General features: G+C 34.8%; 2 protein-coding genes across 2 annotated transcripts; one reads left to right on the top strand and one right to left on the bottom strand.

Moving 5' to 3' along the window:
• Positions 1 to 1454: 1454 nt before the first annotated feature.
• LOC137826939 (embryo-specific protein ATS3A) lies at positions 1455 to 3431 on the bottom strand. Its single transcript, XM_068633100.2, has 2 exons — positions 3308 to 3431; positions 1455 to 2174 (listed from the first exon to the last, which is right to left on the bottom strand). Exons 1-2 carry the CDS (start codon positions 3410 to 3412, stop codon positions 1713 to 1715), a joined length of 567 nt encoding a protein of 188 aa, XP_068489201.1. The 5' UTR covers positions 3413 to 3431; the 3' UTR covers positions 1455 to 1712.
• Positions 3432 to 5653: 2222 nt separating this feature from the next.
• Positions 5654 to 8480, top strand: LOC137825701 (laccase-17). Its single transcript, XM_068631438.2, has 6 exons — positions 5654 to 6088; positions 6219 to 6370; positions 6463 to 6707; positions 6799 to 6927; positions 7052 to 8011; positions 8102 to 8480. Exons 1-6 carry the CDS (start codon positions 5978 to 5980, stop codon positions 8230 to 8232), a joined length of 1728 nt encoding a protein of 575 aa, XP_068487539.2. The 5' UTR covers positions 5654 to 5977; the 3' UTR covers positions 8233 to 8480.
• Positions 8481 to 25451: the final 16971 nt, after the last annotated feature.

The raw sequence follows: 25451 nt of genomic DNA, 5'->3' as shown, positions 1-25451 counted from the left end.
TTATCAAATCACTTTTTTTGAAACTACTATCGAACCATTTCTTTTTTCAAATATAACTTATTTTAAAACTACCTAATTAAATAAGATATTATTCAATAATATACTTAAAATATTATTTTATAAAATGAGATTTTTTCCAACCTATAATCGAATGAGATTTAAATTATGTGAAATCTCTCATAAATTACTACCACATCAGTTTCTAAATTAATTCTCTGTATTGCGATGTAATGAGTGCATTCTAGAGAAAAATGAGAATGCATAGTTAATTTTATAAGCTAGACATATCAAATAAAGAATAAAAAGTGAAGAAACTAAGAGTAATTATTTAATAAAAGTCAACAATAAAAACGTCTAACAAAAGTGAAAAGAAAAATGGAAATCCTCTTACAATTATTATAAATAATATAAATATAAAAAAAAATGTGTTAACTTAATACTGGACTATTATAACGTATTGGGCTGCAACCTACAGTTTAATATTTATTTTTGGAAAGTATTTTCTAGTTGTTTCTTCCTGCACCTCCATAATTTCTCACTACACCTCTATAATTTTTAAAATGATCAGTTTATCCTTTATAAAAATGACTTCCGAATTTTTCTGTTCTTAAAATTTTACAGAACATATGTTCCAGAGTAATTTCTACAACAAGATTTTTGGAACATGTGAAATACATTCTAGAATGAATATTGTGTAAAACAAAATTAATGGAACAAAATTTTCGGAATATACATTGTACCTTCTATAATGAACTTTTTAGAACAAACACTCACGAATAAGTTTTTCAAAACACATCAAAGGTGTTTTGAAACGAACTTCTTCTAGAATAAATTTTTTTCCTAATGAGTTCTCTCTCTTTCTTCTTCCTCTTCGCAAAAAGTGTGGGGAGTAAGAGAGCGTAATATGGGGTGCATCTAGTAATAATGGGAGTACAGAAAGAAGAACTTTTTTCTACTATAATAATAGTATAAATTTGTTGCTATGACCTATTTTAGCTAGTCCATTCTGGATTAGTTATTGATTTTATGAGGTAAGCTTAATGTAGTATATATTCTTTGGTTATTTATATACTTAGGTTTTGAAAATATAAATTTATTTAATTATATAAAAGATACGAAAATGAATTGTTTTTTTAGGACTGGAAAAATTCTAAAAGATTCCTTGTATTTTGCTTAATGTGAATTTTAATTCTAGTAGATTCGAAATGTGTAAAATGTTTTTTAAACTTTTAAAGCTACTCGTTGCAATTCCATCCTAACTATTAAAAATTGGACAAAAAACACGATCCTAGAAGATGATAACATGAATACATTTTTGTCTGTCTTTTTTAACATTAATGGAATTGGAACAAATATCACAATTTCAAATGTTTAGAGAGCATTTTATACACTAGGAGAAAAACAAAACAAAACCCATATAATCAAATACAGGGTTGAAAATAAAAACAGTCAAAGAACTAGGAAACTGGTAAATATTTATGATATTAACCATTTTGTGACCAAAAAGAATGAAAACAAAAAAAACCATTTCCTTTACACAGACTAGTTTATTACGTTATTTATTGCTAAGGTACATTTAACAACACCACTGCACAATTATCCTTTACTTTAGAAACACTATTAGTTTACATATAAAAAATAACCGATTTTTCTTTCTTCACTTAGTGAAAAGAAAGATCGAAAATGAAAATAAGAAAGTAGCATGAACTTATTCATGGAGTGTTGACATAAACCTTTGTCTTCTTCTTGAGTCCAAAAGGTGTAACCTCACTGTCACACACATCAGAGCCATGCCACACATGTCTAGGCACAAATCTTCTGAAATAGAAGTAATCAGAGCTCAGATGAGAGCCTTCAAGCACCTGAATCTGAGCAAAACCTGGTCTCCAATCATCGTTTCCAATGAGCTTGAGGTACAAGTAACAAATGGGGGACTCAACACATGGTGCTGTCACCTCAAATTGGTCCACCATACATGCTTGGAATGGTTTCCTTGGCATGTCATCAAGAACCCCAGGATCCAATGGGTCAACTTTCCTCAAGTGCTTGGAGTTTAGGTGCCTCACCACTATGCCATTTGACTTTGTGTCACCAAACCTTAGGCTCACAAGGTTTGAGGTTTCAGCTCCCCATGTGCATGTGGTTTCTATGGTGATCACATAGGTGCACTTTTTCTGCTTTGTGCAAACACAAGTTTAGATAACTATAATGTCAAATAACAAAATCAATTATTAAACTAATATTTCATGTTTCCTCACTAAAATTCATATTGTTTATTACAAAGTAAACTTTAAATCTAATTAAATTCCATAAAACCGACTCATGAAGTTGAGGTTGCATCCACTTATCCACTTATATACAATGAAATGAAAGACTTTAATCTCTAATCGATTTAAAATCTTAAACATTATTTCTATATGATAACAAATTAGAATTTATCAGACTCTCTTAGTTATTTTTTTTTCTGATAAAAATTGGATATTGTGTTGTTGTATATGGTTTCTTCAAATCCCAACCAATTGCTGTAAGTTAAAAATTATATTTTATTTATGTATTTTAATCTAATTATAGATGGTTAATCTTCAATTTAATCTTATTAGTTGTTGATGTAATGAAAGGAATTGTATCTGCGTTGTTGACATGTCAAATCATGTTACTGTTATCTCATTATGTGTGTTAAATTTCACGCTTCTTAAAAGAAAAAACAACTAACAGATGAAGTTATTGTAGGGTATTTATAATTACATTTAAAAAATATTCTAAAAAATGAATGTTTATTACATTTACTTATAATAAATTAAATAAATAATATTTTAATATTTGAAATATTTTTTTCTCAAGTAAAAAATATATATCACTCTTTTATTGTTTATTAGAATGTAAAATTTAAAATTAATGTTAATTTATATTATAAAAATATTAAAATTTAGTTTATCTAAGAAAAGAATACTTTAAGTTTCATTTAGCAACTCAAGATTTAACATTAAATAAAAAAGTAAATTGAATTAAATAGTACTTAAAAGAACAAAAAATTAAATTAAATTTTCAAAATTTAAAAGAGTTATATATATATATATATATATAGTATGTCTTAACAGGGATAACTCTTGAAAAAACTCTCTATTTGAAGAATGAGAATTCAAAATTATAACAAAAAAAGACATGGAGTTTAACTATGATCAAATAATACAACCTATTGCTTTCCTTTTGTAAGAATGTCTCCAATATGTGATATATATATATATATATATATATATATATATATATTATAAGTATAATATTGTTAAATAAAAAGAGAAATTTTTACCTTAAGTTCTGGTGGTTCAAGACTCTCACCAGCAGCAACAAGAACATGCAAAAGCACACAACAGCAAATAAATTGCCCTCCAATGATCTTCATCAACATCCCCATTTTTACTCTTTCAAGCACAATGCACTTAATCATCTCTTAACATGGAATATATAAGAAATTCTGGATTTTTATTCTTAGCTTGATTCATTCATAAAGTGCATATTCCTAAATCTTTAAAATGCCATAGCTCAATATATATGTGTTTTAATATTTTATTGAAAAATGTTCCTTTAATTTTACTATATGCTCTAATTTTTTCTTCATTAACGAAAAGAATCTCTGAGTAATCTTAATCAGTTGTCGTGTGGAAGGTTAAAGCTAGATTCCCTCACTTTTAGTCACTTCATCAGGGGGCAACCGAGTCATATTTATATTCCCTGCTCGACTTAAATGTTACTACGAATCCTTCATGGTTTTCTCTCTTCAATTACAGTTCAAACAATGTAATTTATAATAAAATAAAAATAAAAATATATAGAGAATGAGCATAATTAATGCTAACAACCTTGAATAGAAAATTCAGTCTCTCAAATTAGGATTAAGTTTTTAGACATGTGTATAGAGAAAAAAAATTGTTAAGGAAAAGCCTACTTTAGTGAACTCTATTATAGTTTATTTTAATTAAAAGATAACTTTAGTATACACATACATATAACTGAATAAAAAATAAATATACAAAGGAAATGAAAGAAATTAATTTAATAGTACAAGAGAATAAGATCTGAGGTGAAAAAACTTCAAATGTAAATATTTTGATAGTTGTGTCAGATTTAGAGAGAATACTCTTTTTTTTATAGAAAATTTGTAAAATATAGTTAATAAATTTTTAAATATACAAATAAGTAAGATGAGAAATAAACACCAATACAATATTAATAAAGCCATGTAGATGAAAACATTATTTAAAATTTAAATATTTAAGATAATAAATTTTTGAATTTTTTTAATTTAAATATAAGATTTTTTTCATATATTACTTAATTTTCTCAATTTTTTATTCCTAAGACTCAAATTTATAGAGTAAAATGTTTATTCGTTTAAAATTCAGTCCTTACATATACATTGACTCCCTTACATATAGATCCAGACCAAGTCCTTAATTACCGGTTCACAATCCATCAATAAATTGATATAAATTACAACTATTAAAAACAGAAAAAAAAAACTTTTATTAAAATGTGGAAAAAGAGGAAATTTTTTTAAAAAAATCGTAACATAATGCGTTTTACGATTCTCAATTTTTCATACTAAATGTTCATAAGATAGTTATCAAGATAACGTTTTTCATAATAAAAGCTCTCATTTGTGGAGACAAACATGATAACAACCAAGTTATTATTGCGTAATATAATGAAGGAGAATGCAGTGCCGTACATGATGAATTATACTTTCCTTGGTAAAATCTAAAAACTAAAAGGCCATTCAACCACTGACACAACAGTGGCATATCTTCAACTAAACTCATCATGCAGAGATACTAAAACGTAAATTTGATGAACAAGAAATGCTTAGTTTTAATGAGTCATGCAAATAGAACCATTTGAACAATGTATTGTGTACGTATGCTTCGAACACAAGGAGATAGGTTGCGTGATAAAGATAGCAGTTAAGGCAACGTAAATGTTCAATTTGGTTAATTATTTTCTTTCAACCATGTTATTTCTACATCTAAACTGATGCACCTTACCTTACACCTACCATTATGGAGAAGATATAGAGGGCACAGTTTGTGGGGACACTAAAAGTGGTTGAATTTTGTATTTTTTTTTCATCTTCAAGTGATAGGGGTTTAAGTGTATAGAAATGAAGAAAATACTTGTATCATGTTCTTCTAAGGGAAATACTTAACATGCTTTCTTGAAAGGGAGCTATGTTCATTGTGGTTTCCTTGCTATGGCATGCATGTTTTTTGTCATCTAGTTTGTGTTATGTCAAAGAATATGGTAAACAACGAGGATACAGTGACTACTTGATAGGATCTTCTTATCAGTTACTTTGGTTCCAAGAATATTGGTTGTGGGAGTTACATCTCACCAAAACTTCTTAAGTTTTTTCTGCTGATAATGAACCTCCATTGTCGGTGGCTTTGGGGTTTCAAACTGGTTTAAACCTGTGGTAAAAAGAGTCCATTCAAATTGATTTGGAGATTTCAGATAAGGGATATACGGATAACCTGTAATCAATTCAAGAAAACAACTAGTAAACTGAAGTTAAAGAATTGCATGATGAATTGAAAAGTATGTAATCTTTTACTTGATGTGCTGTCATAATAAATTTACAAACCAGTTCCTGTTTACTTGAACACACTTGACAATGAGTGTGTCAATGAGTTCTGCAAGATCGGTATTAAAAGAGGAAAATCTCAAAAGTGATTTGTCTTCTACAAGGAGTTCAAATGGTCAAGTGAAATAGATTGTCTTGGACACCACTCTAGAGTTGTTCTAACAACCGATCTTATTAAAAAAATGAAAAAATAACAGTTGAAGATCTTATGGAGACTTTACAAATTGCAACAACCACAAGTTATCATTCTATAAATTACCTACCAATGACTTCTACTTCATCCACAGTTTAGACTCAAACAAACAGTGTGTAAAGTTTATATTTTCTGCAGAACAAAGAAACATGAGTGCTCCCTCTCTACAATCATTTGCATTACCATCAATGTTTCTCTTCTCATTGGTCATCATCCCTCAGCTTGTAGTAGGGGGCATTACCAGACACTACCATTTTGACGTACATCTCAAAAGGACTTGATCTCTTGATCTATGCTAGATTACGTTTTTAAAAGCAAAAACCATTATTTTTGGCATACTTTCCCATCTCTGTGTGCTTTGCATCTCATAATGACTTATTTTTTATGTAGATAAAGTACCAAAATGTTTCGAGACTGTGCCACACAAAGAGCATGGTCACAGTGAATGGTCTGTTTCCTGGGCCCCGCATAGTTGCCAGGGAGGGTGATCGTCTTCTTATCAAAGTGGTTAACCATGTTCAGAACAATATCTCCATCCATTGGTAAAATTATTTTGCTTTGGAAAACTTAGTTAAGAAGAGATTGATTACCTTCAACTTTCACGTGCTAAAATAACTTGATTACCTTCCAATAGGCATGGCATTCGACAGCTTGGATCAGGGTGGGCTGATGGACCTGCCTATGTGACTCAATGCCCCATTCAAACAGGCCAAAGTTATGTCTATAATTTCACCATTGTAGGTCAGAGAGGCACTCTCTTTTGGCATGCACACATTTCATGGCTAAGATCAACTCTGTATGGTCCTATCATCATTCTTCCCAAGCTTGGAGTTCCATATCCTTTTACCAAACCTTACAAGGAAGTTCCCATTATCTTTGGTAATAATGCAAATGTGATTGTGACATGTTCCTGTATTACCTGCATGTACTTAAGAATGACCTAACATTGACATATAAAATTTTTTTTCAGGAGAATGGTGGAATGCAGATCCCGAGGCAGTCATAACACAAGCATTGCAAACAGGTGGAGGACCAAATGTGTCTGATGCCTACACTATTAATGGACTTCCAGGGCCATTGTATAACTGTTCTTCAAAAGGTATACATCAAGTGCCTCATGAGTACCAAGAGTGGTCAAATTTCCAAGATTATAAAAAACAGTACTATACCATATCCTTAACATTGGACAGGTGATTCTAAATGAAAATATTGGTATTTTTCAGATACATTCAAGCTAAAGGTGAAGGCAGGGAAGACATATCTTCTCCGGTTGATCAATGCTGCACTCAATGACGAACTCTTCTTCAGCATTGCAAATCACACTCTCACAGTAGTTGACGTAGATGCAATTTATGTTAAGCCATTTGACACTGACACTATTCTCATTACTCCTGGTCAAACCACCAATGTTCTTCTCAAAACCAAATCCAAATACCCCAATGCCACATTCTTCATGAGTGCTAGACCATATGCGACTGGCCAAGGAACTTTTGACAACTCAACTGTTGCTGGTATCCTTGAATATGAAGTTCCACCAACAAATTCAGTCAAGAAGCTTTCACTCTTCAAGCCCATACTCCCTGCCCTTAATGACACTTCTTTTGCAACAAACTTCGCCAGCAAGCTTCGTAGCTTGGCAAGCTCTCAGTTTCCTGCTAATGTTCCCCAGAAAGTAGATAAGCACTTTTTCTTCACAGTTGGCCTCGGCACAACTCCCTGCCAGAAAAACCAAACTTGTCAAGGACCCACCAATACAACAAAGTTTTCAGCATCAGTGAACAATGTGTCTTATATACAACCAACCACTGCTCTTCTTCAAGCACACTTCTTTGGGCAATCCAATGGAGTTTACACCACTGACTTCCCTACCAAACCATTGGTTCCATTCAACTATACTGGGACCCCTCCAAACAACACCATGGTGAGCAATGGAACAAAGGTGGTGGTTCTTCCCTTCAACACAAGTGTAGAGCTTGTGATGCAGGACACCAGCATTCTTGGTGCTGAAAGTCACCCTCTCCATTTGCATGGCTTTAACTTCTTTGTTGTTGGTCAAGGTTTTGGGAACTATGACCCAAATAAGGACCCAGCAAAGTTCAATCTTGTTGATCCTGTTGAAAGAAACACAGTTGGCGTCCCTTCTGGTGGATGGGTTGCTATCAGATTCTTAGCAGATAACCCAGGTAAGTGATTTGATTCCCTCTTGTTATCTCTCTGTAATGATAATTATGGATTTGCAGTTATAAGAAGACTAAAGAATGCACGGATTGCAGGGGTATGGTTCATGCATTGCCATCTTGAAGTGCACACGAGCTGGGGTCTAAAGATGGCATGGATTGTTTTAGATGGAAAACTTCCAAATCAGAAGCTGCTTCCCCCTCCCGAAGATCTTCCAAAATGTTAATTAACACTACAACTTCCTTACCTTTCTCAATGTTTTTTCGTCTTTCCCTTTTATCTTTTTCTCCTTCAAATGGCCCTTTTTGTCATTCTTCATGCCCTAACTCACTCATTACTTCCATTTTTTTCCTTTGAGAGGAGATGAGGTGAAAGTGTATTAGGTCTGCAAATTTGCTCTCAATATTGTAATAATTTCAATGAGGAATTTATGATTTTAATTATTCGAGGTAATAAAAAACTCTATTATATTTATTATTTGGCAATAACTATCAAATATAATTTATATAAAGACTATTAGAATATTTATATAAAAACTATTTAATGATAATGTAGATCATATACCTTGCAAATTATTAAATAACCTTATATATTTTTAAAAAATCCTATATATTAAATAACCTTATTCCATAGAAATACTTAAATAACCTTTTGTCTAAGTGTGTTTCACATGTACGGACAAGCTAAATATAATTTTAATATAATTTTATTTTTTATTTTTTTAATTATTATTATTAAAGTTATTATAGTTAATTCATTTTTGTTGTAGGATTTTTATTTTATTTAATTATTATACGAGAATTCATTATATATATAAACGTAATTAAGAAACTAATGCAACAATTACCATGAAAATTAAAATTAAATATCTGGTAACATCAATTTTGAAAAGGCTTAATTTATATATAGAGAATTTGGATTGCACAGGAATAAATATATTTTCATCAAAAGTGAAGTGATAGATTGTTCGGAAATGTTTACCTTGATCCAATTAAAAGTATGATCATGAATAACGTCTAAATATGCTCTTACTTGTTTTTCTTATTTTGAGTGATGCATAAATCTTTTGTCATGTATGTGTTTGATTAAGTGACTTTAAGCTTTGGTGTAGTTTGTTATTGTAAGAAGGGTTTTATTGTCTCTTTTGGTTGAATAGTTTGTTTTTTTATAGCTCTATTTGGTATACATAAATCGGAAGGGGTTAGTTGGGTCTGGTTGAGTTGAGTATAAGGGTTGGATCACCTAAAGTGATTCATATTTATTTATTTAAATTTAAGGATATATCGAAACGTTTTTAGACTATATATCAATTATAATTGTAAACAGTAAAAGTTACTTTATACTTACTCACCATCTATACTTAAAGGAGACTTAAATTTCTTAAAATTATTACTAAATTTCAACTTCTTAATGTTCAATAACGCTAATGTGACTAAATATTAAATTAGATTAAAATAGTGTTCTATAAAGTCGATACTAAGTATTTTTGAAAAAAAAAAATTAAAAACATTGTATCAATGTAGTCTATATTAAGTATATTTTAATGTAGATAATATAAAGTTTAGTGTGTCTCTAGTTGAAACTATATTATATATATATATATATATATATATATATATATATATATAAAAAATGTAGCATTATGTTGTTTCTTTATCATAATGAAATATCTATTTTTAAAAATATATAACAATTTAAATTTAAGGATCTATTTGTAAATTTTAATTTTAAATTATTTCAATCTTGATAGAATTTTAGTTATAAGTTCCATAAATCAATTTCAAATCAATTTATAATCCAATTGTAATCATAAGGTTTTTATATGATGCAAAATATAGATGATGTGGTTGCTAGCCTTTCAATGTGAACCAATGATATTTCTATTTCTTGACCAACTATATTGTAACTACAAGATGTTCTAACTCATCCTCTAACTTGTTCTATTTTATTGTGAATTTTTATATAGTTTTTTTTTGGTTTGATTTGTACAAGTCCTTCAATATAAAACAAGTAAATATGAAGGATATCATAATATATTTAAAGATAAAGTTTTACTTTGTTCAAGCTAACAAAATAGTAAGTTTTCTTTACACTGACAATTTGGTTGGCATTAACATTAACATTAGCTTTCAATTTCTATTTCTATGACACAAGAACAGCTTAACAAATCTTCACGTAACGCAAGCAAATTTCAATAAAGCTGAAAACTGAAAACAATTATTAAAAAAATAATGATTATAAAATTATAGGCAATTACTGTATGTAATTATACACAATTAATTTGATAATGATAGAATCTCATGATTAGTGGATCACTACATAATTAGCTTGTAATTTGGAGAGAGAAAATCTCCAAACACTTTTGTATATATTTCCTATACATGGAGAGACGTAAATACACATAAGAAAATAACGAATTACCATTTTTCTAACCATCTTCTTATATACCATTTTCTTATATGGGACGAGAGCACCGATCTTGGTGCTCAACAACCTCTCTATTTTTATTCGTTAAATAAGAGACCATGTCTGGCAAAGAAGGCATCAGTAACGTCGCCAAGTCGGCTGCCATGAACCCAACCAATCCCTACTATGTTCATCATTCGGACCAACCCGGACACATGTTGATGTCGACCAAATTAAACGATGCCAATTATCAATCCTGGAAGACAGTAATGGTACACACTTACGACAAAGAAGAAACTCGGATTTGTTGACGGCACACTAGAAATGTCGTCACGAGAAAAAGACCCATCCCAATTCGAATTATGGAATCAATGTAATTCCATGATTCTTTCATGGTTAAGTCACTCCGTCGAGGCAGAGATAGTTGCAGGGGTAATTCACGCGAAGACCGCCTGTCAAGTTTAGGAAGATCTCCGCGACCAGTTCGGACAGAAGAATGCGGCAACCATTTTTTAAATTCAGAAAGCAATAGCAACCATGTCTCAAGGTACGATACTACATCAAACTCAAAGCGCTAAGGGATGAACTCAAGCTATATCGTTCACCCATAGTTTGTAATCAGACAAAGGAGCACCAGATCGAGAAGGAAGAAGATAAATTGATGCAATTTCTCATGGTGTTGAATGATTCCTTCAAAACAACCAGGTCCAATATTCTCGTCATGAATCCTCTACCAAATGTCTGACAAGCGTACTCTTTGATTGTGCAAGAAGAGACACAACAATAGATGAATTTAGATCCTGGCGAGAATTTTTCAATCGCGACATCAGTGCAGGGTCGATATGCCAATTAAAAGCAATCAAAAGGTAAGACCTGTCAACACTGTAATGAGTCAGGTCATACCATAGACGAATGTCGTACTTTGAAATTTCATTGCACATACTGTGATAAAAGAGGACACACAGAGGATAGATGTCGCATAAAGAAAGGGATATGGAACTCCAATGAGCGCAATGGCCAACAACAACAGATCAAAAATAACCCTAAAAGCTTTTATTTATCGGTGGCAAACATGGAAGATTCCTCTTCATTACCACATGACAACAACGAGTCCGATGGAAACTTGGTACAAGGCTTCACTGAGCAAATTTCTGCAATTGGCAAAGGCTGTTACTCGCTCAACAATAATGGTAAAAGTGACGTGTTTATAAACGTTGCAGGTATGTTTGCTCATAACTCATCTATTAATTCTGCTTTTACAAAATCATGGATTTTGGATAGCGGAGCAACTGATCACATTGCATCTGATTCACAATTTTTCACACACACTTCATCATTATTCAATGACAATATCACTCTCAAAGATGTTCTTTGTATTCCTTCTTTTAATTTAAATCTCATGTTCGTTAGTAAGATAACCAATTCACTAAATTGTTGTGTCATTCTTTTTCCACATGGTTGCGTCTTGCATGACTTGGCTACGGGGAGGATGATTGGCTCAGGTAAACAATACGCAGGCTTATACTACATGTCCCCTCTTCCAAACCAAACCTGCGCATCTCAAATTTTGACCGACCATGATTTATGGCACAAACGCCTCAGATATCTTTATCCGACACGTCTACAACTTGCATCTTCATTACTACCTATCAATAAAAATCTTATTTCCATTCATAATAATTTTAGTATTTTTCCCAAAGCTAAACAGACAAGGCTACACTTTCCTTTAAGCACAACAAAATCTCATTCTCCATTTAATTTATTGTATTGTGACATTCAGGGTCCTCATAAAACCCTAACTCATTTTAGAAAACATTTTTTCTCACTATAGTCGATGACTATACTAAGTGTACTTGGCTATTTCTTATGAATCACAAATTTGAAACCCAACATCTCTTAGAATCATTCATTACATTTGCACAAAATCAATTTCAGGCATCTATTGAAACCATCCGCATTGACAACGGATTGGAATTTGTTTCAATGTGTAATTTTTCTCAAAATAAGTATTGAATGTTAACGCACTTGCTTCTAGACTCCTAAACAAAATGGAGTAGTAAAATGAAAACATAGGCACATTTTAAACACAACAAGAGCCCTCCTATTTCAGTCTCATTTACCATTAGAGTTTTGGGGGGAATGTGTTTTAACAGCCACATATATCATTAATCAGTTACCATCACCTTTACTTAAAAATAAATCACCTTTTGAGCTGCTATAAATCACCTACCTTCACTTTCTCACCTAAAAACTTTTGGTTACCTTTGGTACGCAATTGTTGTTTCACCTAAGCAAAAATTTGATTCGCGTGCTCGACAATGCATCTTCATTGGTTATCATTGTTAGAATGTATGGCTTTAAACTAGAGGGGGGGGGGGGTGAATGGTTTAAAGAGGGTTTTCGCAAACTTTGAAGTCAAGAATGAATTTACTTTGAGAATCACTTGATTAAGAAATCAGTTTGCCAAAACACAAAGCAAAAAGCACAACACCAAAAAAACAATCGGTTGTTTGTACCAGTTTACAAATATAAAAACTGAATTTAAAGAGATTAAGGATAGCGAGAATGCACACAGAGGTTTATACTGGTTCACTCTAAACCCAAAGCTACATTCAGTCTTCCCAGAAACCACTGGGAATCCACTAAGCAATCAACCCTAGATCACTTACAACACAACCAAAGAAGTGACCTTGATCCCCTCAAGACACACACTTCCTTTGGTCCAGCACAACACCACTAAGAATGCTGATCTTGATCCCCTCAAGAACACACAACACTTCTCAACAATACACACAGAGTTTCTTTCAAAAGTACAAAGGATTACACTTGTTACAGAACAAATCTAAAATCAATACAAGATGAAAATCCTATCTCACACTCTTTTATCAATGAAATCTCTAAGCAATTCTCAACTTTTAAAAATTTCATTTAGTGTAAAACTCAAATATGTTTTTCTGTATTTAATCAAAGTTGTTTGTTGCATAATCTTAACAAACTATTAATTGCATTTAAAGATTGGTCAAAGCATTAAAAACTGGAGCGTAAACAGTTAGAAAATCATTCAATGCTCAGTCAAAGCACAAAACAGTTTTCTGTTATGGTCCCAAAACAAACAATCGGTTGTTTTCACGAATCAATCGGTTATTTTGGTTTGACAGCAAGTCAACCATCAAAAACAGTTTTCAACCTTTCTAAAAACATCTAAGTTATAAAACAATCGGTTGTTTTGACAAAACTACAGGTTGTTTTTCACTTAGTTTGAAAAACACTTTTCAATTAAAAGGTTTGAGAATGCTTATGCTTTGGATTCAATTAAGAGTGGATATATACAATTTATCTACCCCAGATCCTATCTAAAGACAGCTCAGCAACAACAAGCACATCCAACCTTTCATCATCCTTCAAAGGGTTTGGATTCTTCAAAGCTTGAACACACTTGGTTCAACAATCTCCCCCTATTTGATGAAGACAAATCCCTGATGCTTGTGTTAGATCTGATTGAATCTGAAGCAATACCTGCAAAAATAGCATATATACAATCCAATGCTTCTTACAACAGCAGGTTAGATTTTAACACATTGAAAGCATATTTTCAGATAAACAATCGGTTGTTTACACGAAACAATCGGTTGTTTCTATCAGCAGAAGTAGAAACAATTTTAATTATCAGAGATTTCAGCAGATTTAAACAGTTTCAGAGAAAGATACACAAGAACCAATCAATTCTTCCCCTATTTGTCTTAACAAATAGCCTCTAACATGTATTAAAACAGATTTAGGAGAGATTATTGAGATCAAGGATACCTAACTCATTTCTTAGAAAGAAGAACCTCTCTTTTGGTAATGGTTTAGTGAAGATATCAGCTAACTGCAGTTTTGTCTCTACAAACTTCACTTTACAGTCCCCATTGCTTACATGATCCCTGATGAAATGATGACATATCTCAATATGCTTGGTCCTTGAGTGTTGAATCTGATTTTTGGTAAGATTGATGGCACTTGTGTTGTCACACATTAAAGGAGTTTTGCTGATTTGTAATCCAAAGTCTGCAAGTTGTTGTTTGAGCCATAGAATTTGTGCACAACAGCTTCCAGCAGCTATGTACTCAGCCTCAGCAGTAGAGAGAGCTACACATGCTTGTTTCTTGCTTTGCCATGAGATAAGGCTTGAGCCAAGAAGGTGGCAAGTGCCACTTGTGCTCTTTCTATCTAGCTTGCATCCTGCAAAATCAGAATCTGAATAACCAATTAAATGAATGAGAGAGTGAGAAGGATACCATAACTCAACAGTTGATGTTCCTTTGAGATATTTCAGAATTCTTTTTGCAGCTTTGAAGTGTGACTCTTTAGGATTTGCTTGATATCTTGCACAAAGACACACCACAAACATAATGTCCAGTCTACTTGCTGTTAGATATAGCAAAGAGCCAATCAACCCTCTGTATTTGGTTTGATCTACTCCTTTTCCAGCAGCATTTGCATCCATGTAGCAGCTTGATGGCATAGGAGTGCTTGCTTCTTTGCAACTCTCCATTTCAAATTTCTTGAGAATTTCTTTGCAATACTTTGATTGGAATAGAAAGATCCCATCCTTTGTTTGCTTAACCTGAAATCCAAGAAAGAAAGACAATTCTCCCATTATAAACATTTCAAACTCACATTTCATAGCAGCCACAAATTCTTCACACAAACTATCTTGTGTTGCTCCAAAGATGATGTCATCAACATAGATTTGCACAAGAATAATTTCAGAATTTGTCTTTTTGATGAAGAGAGTCTTGTCTATCATTCCCCTTTCATAGCCATGTGACAATATGATCCTGTCGGTTGACCAAGCGCAAGAACGATGCCTCGTCACGATCTTTCCTCACCAGCTTTGGCACCACATGCTCTTCAAGTCCACACTACAGATTCTCTCTCCGAGAACCTGAAAACACAAGATGGCGCCTCTGCGGCCGGTGGCGCTCCGACGCTCAAGCCAGTCACAAGAACACCCAAAAAATGAGAGAAAACTAAGTGCAGTAGAACCGTACTAAAGTGCTCTCAACCCAAAAAACAATGAGCCGTAATGAACGTACCTCTGCAAATTCTGTTAAGTTTACCTTTATAGCAAGGTTTTTTCTCTCTCCAGGCAGTTACGTTTGGGATGCGTGGCTCGCATCCAGCCCTGCACATGTCATCATCTGGGCTGGGGTATCAGGTAGCGCCCAGCCCTACACGTGTCATCATCTGAGCTAGGATAACTTGAGCGTCATTTCTATGTAGTATCCAACCCTACACGTGTCGTCATCTGGGTTGGGGTAACTGGTAGTACCCAACCCTACACGTGTCATCATCTGGGCTGGGGTAACTTGAGCGTCATTTCTATGTAGTAACCAGTCGCGCGGCCAAGCCTCCTATTCAAGGAGTAATCTAGCACGTAACACGCTCTGGAACACCACCCGACAAGGCGAGTATCGGATGCAACAAAGTACACCGTCTCTGTGATATCGCTCGTCGCAAGTGCCACCCTCCTCATTGCTACGCCATGCATGTTCTAGCTGAGGAAACCTCGCCATCGACGAATGTCCACTCTGGGAATCCCGTCGTTGAGGAGCAAGCTGTTTCCTCCAACTCACTCGGCCTTCACGCTCCACGCTGACGTAACAATCATCTTTACTGAACTTACACGCTTGAACTTACTCGCCTGAACCTCCAACAGCTTCAACTAAGTTTACTGGGAAACCCGGCGATGTGCTTCTTGTGGCAATGTCAGACCACCTGATCTTCCATTTTCTAACACGGCGATGACACAAAAACCTGGCGACAACCGACTATGTACACTGCAGAACGCCACTTCCGCAAACGGCGACTATGCTTGCTTCTGGACTGTTCATCTTTCTCCTGTCCACGTGTCCTGCCGAGCACGCCCCACGTAGTCACTTGCTAAACACGTCGTAACACCCGATGACCTGGTCGGTACACAATAGAAAGTTGCTAAGCCTCTCATACCATTGCCTTGGAGGTTGCTTCAGCCCATACAATGCCTTTTTCAACTTGAAGACATGATTGGGATGTTGATGATCTTCAAAGCCCAGTGGTTGATCCATATACACTTCCTCATTGATGTAGCCATTCAAGAAAGCACTCTTGACATCCATTTGGAAGAGTTTAAAACCACTCATACATGCAAAAGCCAGCAGCAACCTCACAACCTCCAATCTTGCAACAGGAGCAAAGGTTTAACCATAATCAATGCCCTCCTCTTGATTGTAGCCTTTGGCAACTAGCCTTGCTCTGTTCCTTGTGAACACACCATCTTCATCCAACTTGTTTCTGAACACCCACTTCGAGCCTATGATGTTCATCTCAGCTGTTTTAGGGACAAGAAACCATACCTCATTTCTTGCAAACTGATTCAACTCTTCATGCATAGCTTCAACCACTTTTCATCCTTGAGAGCTTCATCAATTGACTTTGGTTCAATTTGAGAGACAGAAGCAGTGTGCCTGTAGAAGTTTGAGATAGAGCTACGTGTTGAGACACCTTCCTTTATCTGTCCTATGATGTTTTCCACTGACAGATCTCTAGGAATCTTCCATTCTTTGGGCAACTCACTTTGTTGCAGAATTTCAATCGGTTGTTTCTGCGAATCAATTGGTTGTTTTTCTGCACTGATGTCCAGCTTCTCCAAACTGATATTCTGCTCATCCTCTTCAGCACTGGTCTTGGGGATTTGAATGCTTTTGCAATCTACCTCATCAAAGACAACATGAACAGACTCTTCTACAGTTATTAGCCTCTTGTTGTAGATTCTATATGCATGACTTGTGAGAGAATAGCCTATGAAGATGCCAAGATCAGCTTTTTCATCAAACTTCCCTAAGCTTTTCTTTCCATTGTTGAGAACAAAACAGCTGCAACCAAAAACTCTGAGATGATTTATGTTAGGCTTCCTTCCATTGAAGAGTTCATAAGGAGTCTTCCTCAGAATTGGCCTAATTAGCACTCTATTCATCACATAACAAGAAGTGCTAACTGCATCAGCCCAAAAATACTTAGGAAGAGAAGATTCACTAAGCATTGTTCTAGCTAGCTCTTCAAGGGACCTGTACCGACCCGTCCCTGGGCGTTGACCAAGGTCAAAGTCAAACGCACGGTGGGACCCGCCAAGGGGGGCTCAAAGGAGGAGAATCAGCGTTGACCGCTTTGGGCGTCGTCAGGTGTGGGCGTCGCCAGGAGTGGGCGTCGTCAGATTTAGGCATCAATGGTGCCACCCCCGATACCCACGGGTAGGGAAGATCGTGGAGGGGGCGGCACGATAAGTGGCCACGGTACGGGCGAGGAGGCCTCGGGCCCCGGTACCTTAGAGCAGTAATAAAGAGAAGAGAAAGGTGGCTTCAAGGCCATATTCCCAGTATCAGCAGGGAGTAACCTGACTCATGAAGTACCCACGCCACCTTTGGAAAATCCCTGGGATAGATACGACCCGGGAGAGGGCCACGCCGAGGGGTAATCCACGAGCATGGTACGAGAGAAAGGCTGATACACTCCTAGGGCGAGTGACTAGAACCTGGGGCGCATGAGTTGGCACCCAGGTAGTCACTCCTTGCGCCAGATGCACTTCGAGGAAGGAAGACTTACACGTTGGGATTTCCCTAAGTTGGGTTACAGCGTCGTAAGGCCTTCCACGTGGGGTTGCGATTAAGTCAGAAAGGCCACGTGGCAGTAAGCACTAAAACCCAAGGTATATAAGCTTCTCTGAAAGCTTAGTGAGGTACGCTTTACACATTTTTACACACACTCTAATCATTTGCATGCTTACTCACCGTACGCACGAGTGATTGGAGAGAGAGAGAAGTTAGTTACAATTCAGTTACGGTGCTCCGATACGGAGGTGTTTGGTGTTTTCTGCTTGCTGACTTGATTGTCGGAGTGCAAACGGCTGCGAGGGCGCCCTTTGTTCTCTCTGTTTCAGGTACTCACGGTGGTGTAGGGTGAAGATCTGAAACCAAGACGAAGGTGTCCTTGTTACGTGAGTCGCAACTACGCACGTAGCACGCTCTGGTCAACCGGCAGGAACAGGACCTGTTCTTCCTTTCTACCACACCATTCTGTTGTGAAGTTCTTGAAGCAGAGAAATTATGCAGAATCCCCATCTTTTCACAAAACTTGCTGAACTTTTCATTTTAGAATTCTCCTCCATGATCACTTCTTATAGAGCCTATGTTGTTGTTCTTTGTGTTTTGCAACCTTCTTGCAAGCTTCTTGAATGCAAAAAAGACATCACTTTTTGATTCCAAGAAGAGAGTCCAAGTGAACCTAGAAAAATCATCCACAATAACAAGAGCATAGTAATTTCCACCAAGGCTCATGGTTCTTGAAGGTCCAAAAAGATCCATGTGAAGTACAAGAGGTTTTAAAGAAGAAACAACATTTTTTATTTTAAAAGAATTTTTCACTTGTTTCCCCTTTTGGCAAGCTTCACATATATGATCCTTCTCAAACTTGAGCTTTGGTAGCCCTATCACAAGATCCTTTGAAATTAACTTGTTCAAGTGATTCATGTGAATATGAGCAATTCTTCTATGCCAAAGCCAAGACTCATATTGCTTGGATAAAAGACAACCAATTGAACATGGTGAAGAGATATCTAAAAGATAAACATTATTGATTCTCTTACCTACCAACATTACCTCTTTGGTGTTGGAGAGACAGATTTCACATGTGTTTGTTTTGAACATAACTTGATATCCCTTGTCACACAGTTCACTTATGCTCAACAGATTGTGTTTTAAACCTTCTACATAGAGCACATCATGGATGACCAAGATATCTTTGTCTCCTATGGATCCTCTCCCAAGAATCCTCCCCTTGTTGTTGTCCCCATAGGTAACGTGCCCTTCTTGCTTAAAGGAGATGCTCAGAAACTTTGATTTGTCCCCAATCATGTGCTTGAAGCATCCACTGTCCAAGTACCATTGTTGCATGCTCTCCTCCAAGTTTTCCTACAAAGAAGATTTTCAAGTACAAAGATTTGGCCCCCTTATGAATGTGGGTCCATTTGGTTTACATTCATCAATTGAACCTTTACTGCACTCAGGAATCCACTACATAAAGCCCCTAGGAACAACATATTTTCTGATTTTACAGAACCTCACAGATGGCCTCTTTTCATGTAGTAGAAGCATGTAACAACCAGTTGTTTCGATGGTCCAATCGGTTGTTTTTCTGGCATTTTCGAAAATGACTTTGAAAATCTATCTTGCTTGTTTTGTGGGTTAAAACCCAATCCAACTTTTCCAAAAACACAGTTTTGAGATGCTAATACATTCTCAAAGTAGGATTGACCTTTAGAAAGCTTATCCACAGTTTTAACAAGATAGTGGACCTTCTTTTCAAGATTTTTGCAATTTTCACAAACAAGAGTATCACACTTGCAAGAGGAGTTTTTGTAAACTATTTCAAGGTTTTCAAAATCTGTTTTTAAATTTTCCAATTCCTCTTCCAGTGATTTGACTCTGTTTTCAAGCCAGTTATTCATTCCTTTTAACCGGTTGTTCAAGAGGGCCAATCGGTTGGCTTCTTCATGTGTTTCTTGAAGGGCTTGAAACAATTGACTATAATTTTCAAAGTTTGAGGAGTTAGATGAACTTACACTACTTGAGTCATCTTCCTTTCTGGCCATGAAGCAGAGGTTGAGGCTTTTCTTGTTTTTCCTTCTTTTCCTTCTTGCTTGACTTCTTGACCTTGCTTCCTTTGATTCATTGATGTTTTCATGAGTAGCCTTGAGTATGTCCCACATCTCTTTAGTAGTTTTGCATTTTGATATCCTGAAAAACTCATTAGTATCTAGTGCAGAAGCTATTATGTTTTGAGCAGTACAATCAAGCTTGGCCATTTTACATTCTTCATAGGTTTTGCAATTAAAGAACCATTCTTTTTAAACTTTGGAATGAAAGGACCATTCTCGATTGAATTCCAAATTCCTTGATCAATAGATTCAACAAAGATTTTCATTCTGGCCTCCCAATACTTGTAATTCAATCCACAGAATAAAGGTGGTTTGTAGATTGAAGCATCTTCCTCAAAAGATAGTTTTCCAGCCATAGAAAAAAAAATTCGGATCAAACCTGAATAACTTTCAAGAACCAAGCTCTTGATGCCAATTGTTAGAATGTATGGCTTTAAACTAGAGGGGGTGGGGGTGAATGGTTTAAAGAGGGTTTTCGCAAACTTTGAAGTCAAGAATGAATTTACTTTGAGAATCACTTGATTAAGAAATCAGTTTGCCAAAACACAAAGCAAAAAGCACAGCACAAAAAAAACAATCGGTAGTTTGTACCAGTTTACAAATATAAAAACTGAATTTAAAGAGATTAAGGACAGAGAGAATGTACACAGAGGTTTATACTGGTTCACTCTAAACCCAGAGCTACATTCAGTCTTCCCAGAAACCACTGGGGAATCCACTAAGCAATCAACCCTAGATCACTTACAACACAACCAAAGAAGTGACCTTGATTCCCTCAAGACACACACTTCCTTTGGTCCAGCACAACACCACTAAGAATGCTGATCTTGATCGCCTCAAGAACACACAACACTTCTCAACAATACACACAGAGTTTCTTTCAAAAGTACAAAGGATTACACTTGTTACAGAACAAATCTGAAATCAATACAAGATGAAAATCCTATCTCACACTCTTTGATCAATGCAATCTCTAAGCAATTCTCAACTTTTAAAAATCTCATTCAGTGAAAAACTCAAATCTGTTTTTCTGTATTTAATCAAAGTTGTTTGTTGCATAATCTTAACAAACTATTAATTGCGTTTAAAGACTGGTCAAAGCATTAAAAACTAGAGTGTAAACAGTTAGAAAATCATTCAATGCTCAGTCAAAGCACAAAACAGTTTTCTGTTATGGTCCCAAAACAAACAATCGGTTGTTTTCACGAATCAATTGGTTGTTTTGGTTTGACAACAAGTCAACCATAAAAAACAATTTTTAACCTTTCTAAAATCATCTAAGTTATAAAATAATCTGTTGTTTCGACAAAACAACAGGTTGTTTTTCACTTAGTTTGAAAAACACTTTTCAATTAAAAGGTTTGAGAATGCTTATGCTTTGGATTCAATCAAGAGTGGATATATACAATTTATCTACCCCAGATCCTATCTAAAGACAGCTCAGCAACAACAAGCACATCCAGCCTTTCATCAACCTTCAAAGGATTTGGATTCTTCAAAGCTTGAACACACTTGGTTCAACAATCCTCACAATAAAATAGAATACAAATTATTTGATATAGATGCAAACACTTTTTTTACAAGTCGGGATGTCACCTTCCATGAAAGTGTTTTACCATTTTGCCAACAATCTCGGACGCAATCCTTACCTCCATTACAAGATATTTTTCCCGATATTGACATTGACTTATCCACTCATGTCCAACATTCACCCGATCCACCATCTTCTCCTACTCGTCACAATGCACTTGAACCTATTGCAAACCAACCTTCTTCTCCCACGCCAAGAAGTCTAACACCCATTACCGAACCTTCTCCAACCGACCTTCCTGTTCGACGATCCAGTTGCATATCAGCCCCACCTTCTTGGCTTCAAGACTACGTAACAGAATCCCAAGACAATCATTCAACCACTACGTAAGACTGACCGAATGGAACCAGGTATTATATGCATCATTTTCTTTCTAATTCACGATTTTCTTCTACACATAGTGCACATCTTGTTGACATCACAAGCACCAAAGAACCTCATACTTATGCTCAAGCTATCCTTAATCCAAATTGGCAAAAAACAATGGAAGAAGAGTTTTCCGCCTTATTGATAAAAGTTAGTATATTGATAAACAATGAAAAGAGAAAGAAAAAATTACAAACCATTATTCTTATCCATTTCAAATTTGAATTGGATCGACCTTTTAGGATGTTATATCCATGCCATGAACTGGTTAATACAAAAAACCTCGTTAGTAGATGGTTAATTAGTAACATACTAAGTTAAGTTTATATTATACTTACATATCAATGATATTCTTAAGATTTGTGGGTATCTTCTTGTGTAGGGAACAAAACCACACAGCAGTTTTATCAACCATTGATAAAACAAGTAACTATCAATGATGCCTATATCATGCATGAAAAGAGTTAGTAAATATTTAAAACATGAAATAGAAATAATTGACGACATATAATTAAACTTACTCATTAATATAAGGGCATAAATAAATTTGCTTTCCCTCTTTTTCCAGGGTGTTAGTGATGTATGCTTGGGTCTCATATGACTTTGGTCTAACGGGATTAGTATATGCAGGATCTAAGAATCCATACACATTTTCCTTCTCCTCAGTGAGACAGACTCCATGCAAAAACCTACAAGTTATTAGTTAAAGGATAATCAATAATAATTTAACATAAAGTAAATTGAAATATAGGTAAAGATACTTACATAATAAAAAATTGAATTATATTTATATTGAGCTCCTGATTCCCAGCTACAAATTCTAATAAATCTGTGTTGTACATCAACAGTGGCAGTTAAATGTTTATTTGAAAAAACGTATCATCCCACGGAACCTCAAAAGGTTGATGACCAATCTGACTAGCAACTAGACCTAAGGAAGCTATAGGATCGTCAACTGGAACCTCATGCTTCTTCTGCAGACTTGGTTTCCGAAGAGGTTTCTACAAAATAAAGAACATTTGTATTAAATTATATGTAATATATAAATATAAATATAAATTAATATAATGAAATGAAATTATTACATGAGGTTGTGGCATAAATCGAATGAGGTGTCTGAGCCAGGCAACGAATGTCTGAAATGCATCGGCCACAGTGGTTACCTCATCTGAAGGTAGTAGAACACAAGCATCAGGTACTCGTACTTTTTCAACTGTTACCTTCGCCTGTTTTTAATATAATTAATGCTTTAAAATAAATGAAAATAACTAAAAATAACTTACAACGTTTTTTATGATAACCCCAGATTGCTCAGAACTTGGTGCACCCGAATTTTTAATTCGGGTCCTCTTCCATTTTACATGGCGAAAAGGTGGTGATGGAGGAGAAGTGACCCTGGTTTCCACATTCTCAGACGACGTCCCCTGTCTAGATTGCTCCTTTTCCACCATAAGTGATTGCTTAAGTTTTCGATACCCCGAACGAGAGAGTATGTTGCGGGGTAACATTGTTCAAAGCTATTTCTTGAGCTTTCTTCCGATGATCTTGTAAAGATTGTTGAAGATGGATGCTGCCCCTTCAAGACAATGTGTTTGATGAAGACATTTGTGTATTTCGCTTTGAAGCTTGTATTTGTTTTTGAGGTTGTCCTAGGTATAGATTAGTGGTTGTTTAAAGTGAGCTTTTTGCCTATGACCCACCTCTTCACCCTTAACCATGTGATAAGAGCAAGCACAAAGTTTTCTAAGAATATTTTTCACATTTTTTACCAAAATACTTTTTACTGCACAGAAAATGAATCTATTCTTTTTTAAATAACTAGATTCTTTCTTAAACTGATGTTTTGCTAAAAGTTTTTGGTAACCTGAGTTTGTGTATCAAGAATCTTGACTCAGTCTTCATTCTATGAAAACGACAAAGTTTCATCTATTCAAATATTTCTTGTTATCTTTTTGAAAATGAATATGTTCTTCCTTAAATGAATAGAATGTTTTTAGTCTGGTGCCTGACTCTTAAGAGTTTTCCATATCTTTATCTTTGCACCAAGAAGCTTGACTTAAATCTCTTGTAACCAAGCTGCATCCTTTCTAAAACTCTCTTTGCTTTTGAAAATAAATCTATTCATTTTATTTTCAATCTGTTCTTTTTATAACTGCTTTAACTGTTTTTTTAAAAAGTCTGTTATAAAATGTTTCTTATAAAAGGAGAGTTGGTTCTGACTTAAAAAAGAGAGTTGAGAAAACAAGTTTTATAACTGAGATTGAGTATTTTCAAAGAATCAGTACGTGTTCTTAAAAGATTTTTGAAAATCAGAAATTGTGCTTGTTCTTGCTCGGTTCTAAGGCTTGGTTGGAGGTGTTGACTGTGTGTGCAATCTGTTCTACTGGTCTAAGTCAGATTTCTGCATTCTCTTTCCAGGTGTATTCATTTCATTTTTCATTTCTTTGTAAAGTGTGATTGTAAGACTCTTCTTGATAGGGTTTCTTGAAGAGTTGTGTGTGCTGGAATAAAGTTTTTCAGCAAGGTGTGCCATGTTCTTGTAGGGTTCAAGAACAATGGTTGTGTAATTGTTTTGAACTGTGTTTTAGTGGATTTCACCTTGAATTAGGTGAGACTAAATGTAGCTCATTTGAGTGATCCATTATAATCTCATTGTGTTCAATCTCTCTTCATCTCTGCATTTTTTTTTTACTGATTCGTTTGTTAATATGACAGAAATTAAATATGTTCAATTAAGAATAAATATGTTCTTTTTGGACTTGTTCATATTGTTCTTGATTTATGGAAAATCAGTTTGAAACTTCTGTGAAAATTTGTATGGGTTGTTGAATATAATTACAGTTCATTGTTTTGTGAAAGTTGACTCAATTAATTGACAAGTTTCAATCAAAAGTTTGACTCTGTATTCAAGGGGTGTATTTTACTGTTTTTGCTCTCACATTTTATTCTATGGAAATCAATGTGAACGTTGCTTGCTAATCAACTTGATTAATATCAGAAAATCACCCAACTGATATAACTTTCTTAATACACTAAGCAAAATTATGCTTTCTAGAAAATTAGAATGAAAATTTTAATGGAATCTATTGACTTTGGTATTTGGGAGGCTGTGGTCGATGGACCTTTGTGCCAATGCAGGTTATCAAGGATGAAACATTGAAGAAACCAAGGTCTGAATGGAATGAATGTGAGAGAAAGAAAGCTCAATTTGACTCAGTAGCAAAGAACATAATAACCTCTGCATTGACAATGGATGAATTCTTCATAATATCTCAATGCAATTTTGCTAAGGAAATGTGGGAGGTTTTGGAGGTAACTCATGAGGGAACGGATGATGTGACGAGATCAA

The sequence above is a fragment of the Phaseolus vulgaris genome, chromosome 8 (assembly GCF_051622355.1).
Source record: "Phaseolus vulgaris cultivar YP4 chromosome 8, ASM5162235v1, whole genome shotgun sequence".
NCBI lineage: Eukaryota > Viridiplantae > Streptophyta > Magnoliopsida > Fabales > Fabaceae > Phaseolus > Phaseolus vulgaris.
Note: the sequence above shows the minus strand (reverse complement) of the source record. Positions and strands in the feature narration are given on the sequence as shown.

What these genes read in the sequence shown, in the direction of transcription:
- LOC137825701 (XM_068631438.2), top strand. Translation starts at nt 5,978, where the DNA reads ATGAGTGCTCCCTCTCTACAATCATTTGCATTACCATCAATGTTTCTC. An exon ending in GTATAACTGTTCTTCAAAAG is followed by an intron (nt 6,928 to 7,051) that starts GTATACATCAAG and finishes GGTATTTTTCAG; the next exon opens with ATACATTCAAGCTAAAGGTG. An exon ending in ATTCTTAGCAGATAACCCAG is followed by an intron (nt 8,012 to 8,101) that starts GTAAGTGATTTG and finishes CACGGATTGCAG; the next exon opens with GGGTATGGTTCATGCATTGC.
- LOC137826939 (XM_068633100.2), bottom strand. Translation starts at nt 3,412, where the DNA reads ATGGGGATGTTGATGAAGATCATTGGAGGGCAATTTATTTGCTGTTGT. An exon ending in TTGAACCACCAGAACTTAAG is followed by an intron (nt 2,175 to 3,307) that starts GTAAAAATTTCT and finishes TGCACAAAGCAG; the next exon opens with AAAAAGTGCACCTATGTGAT.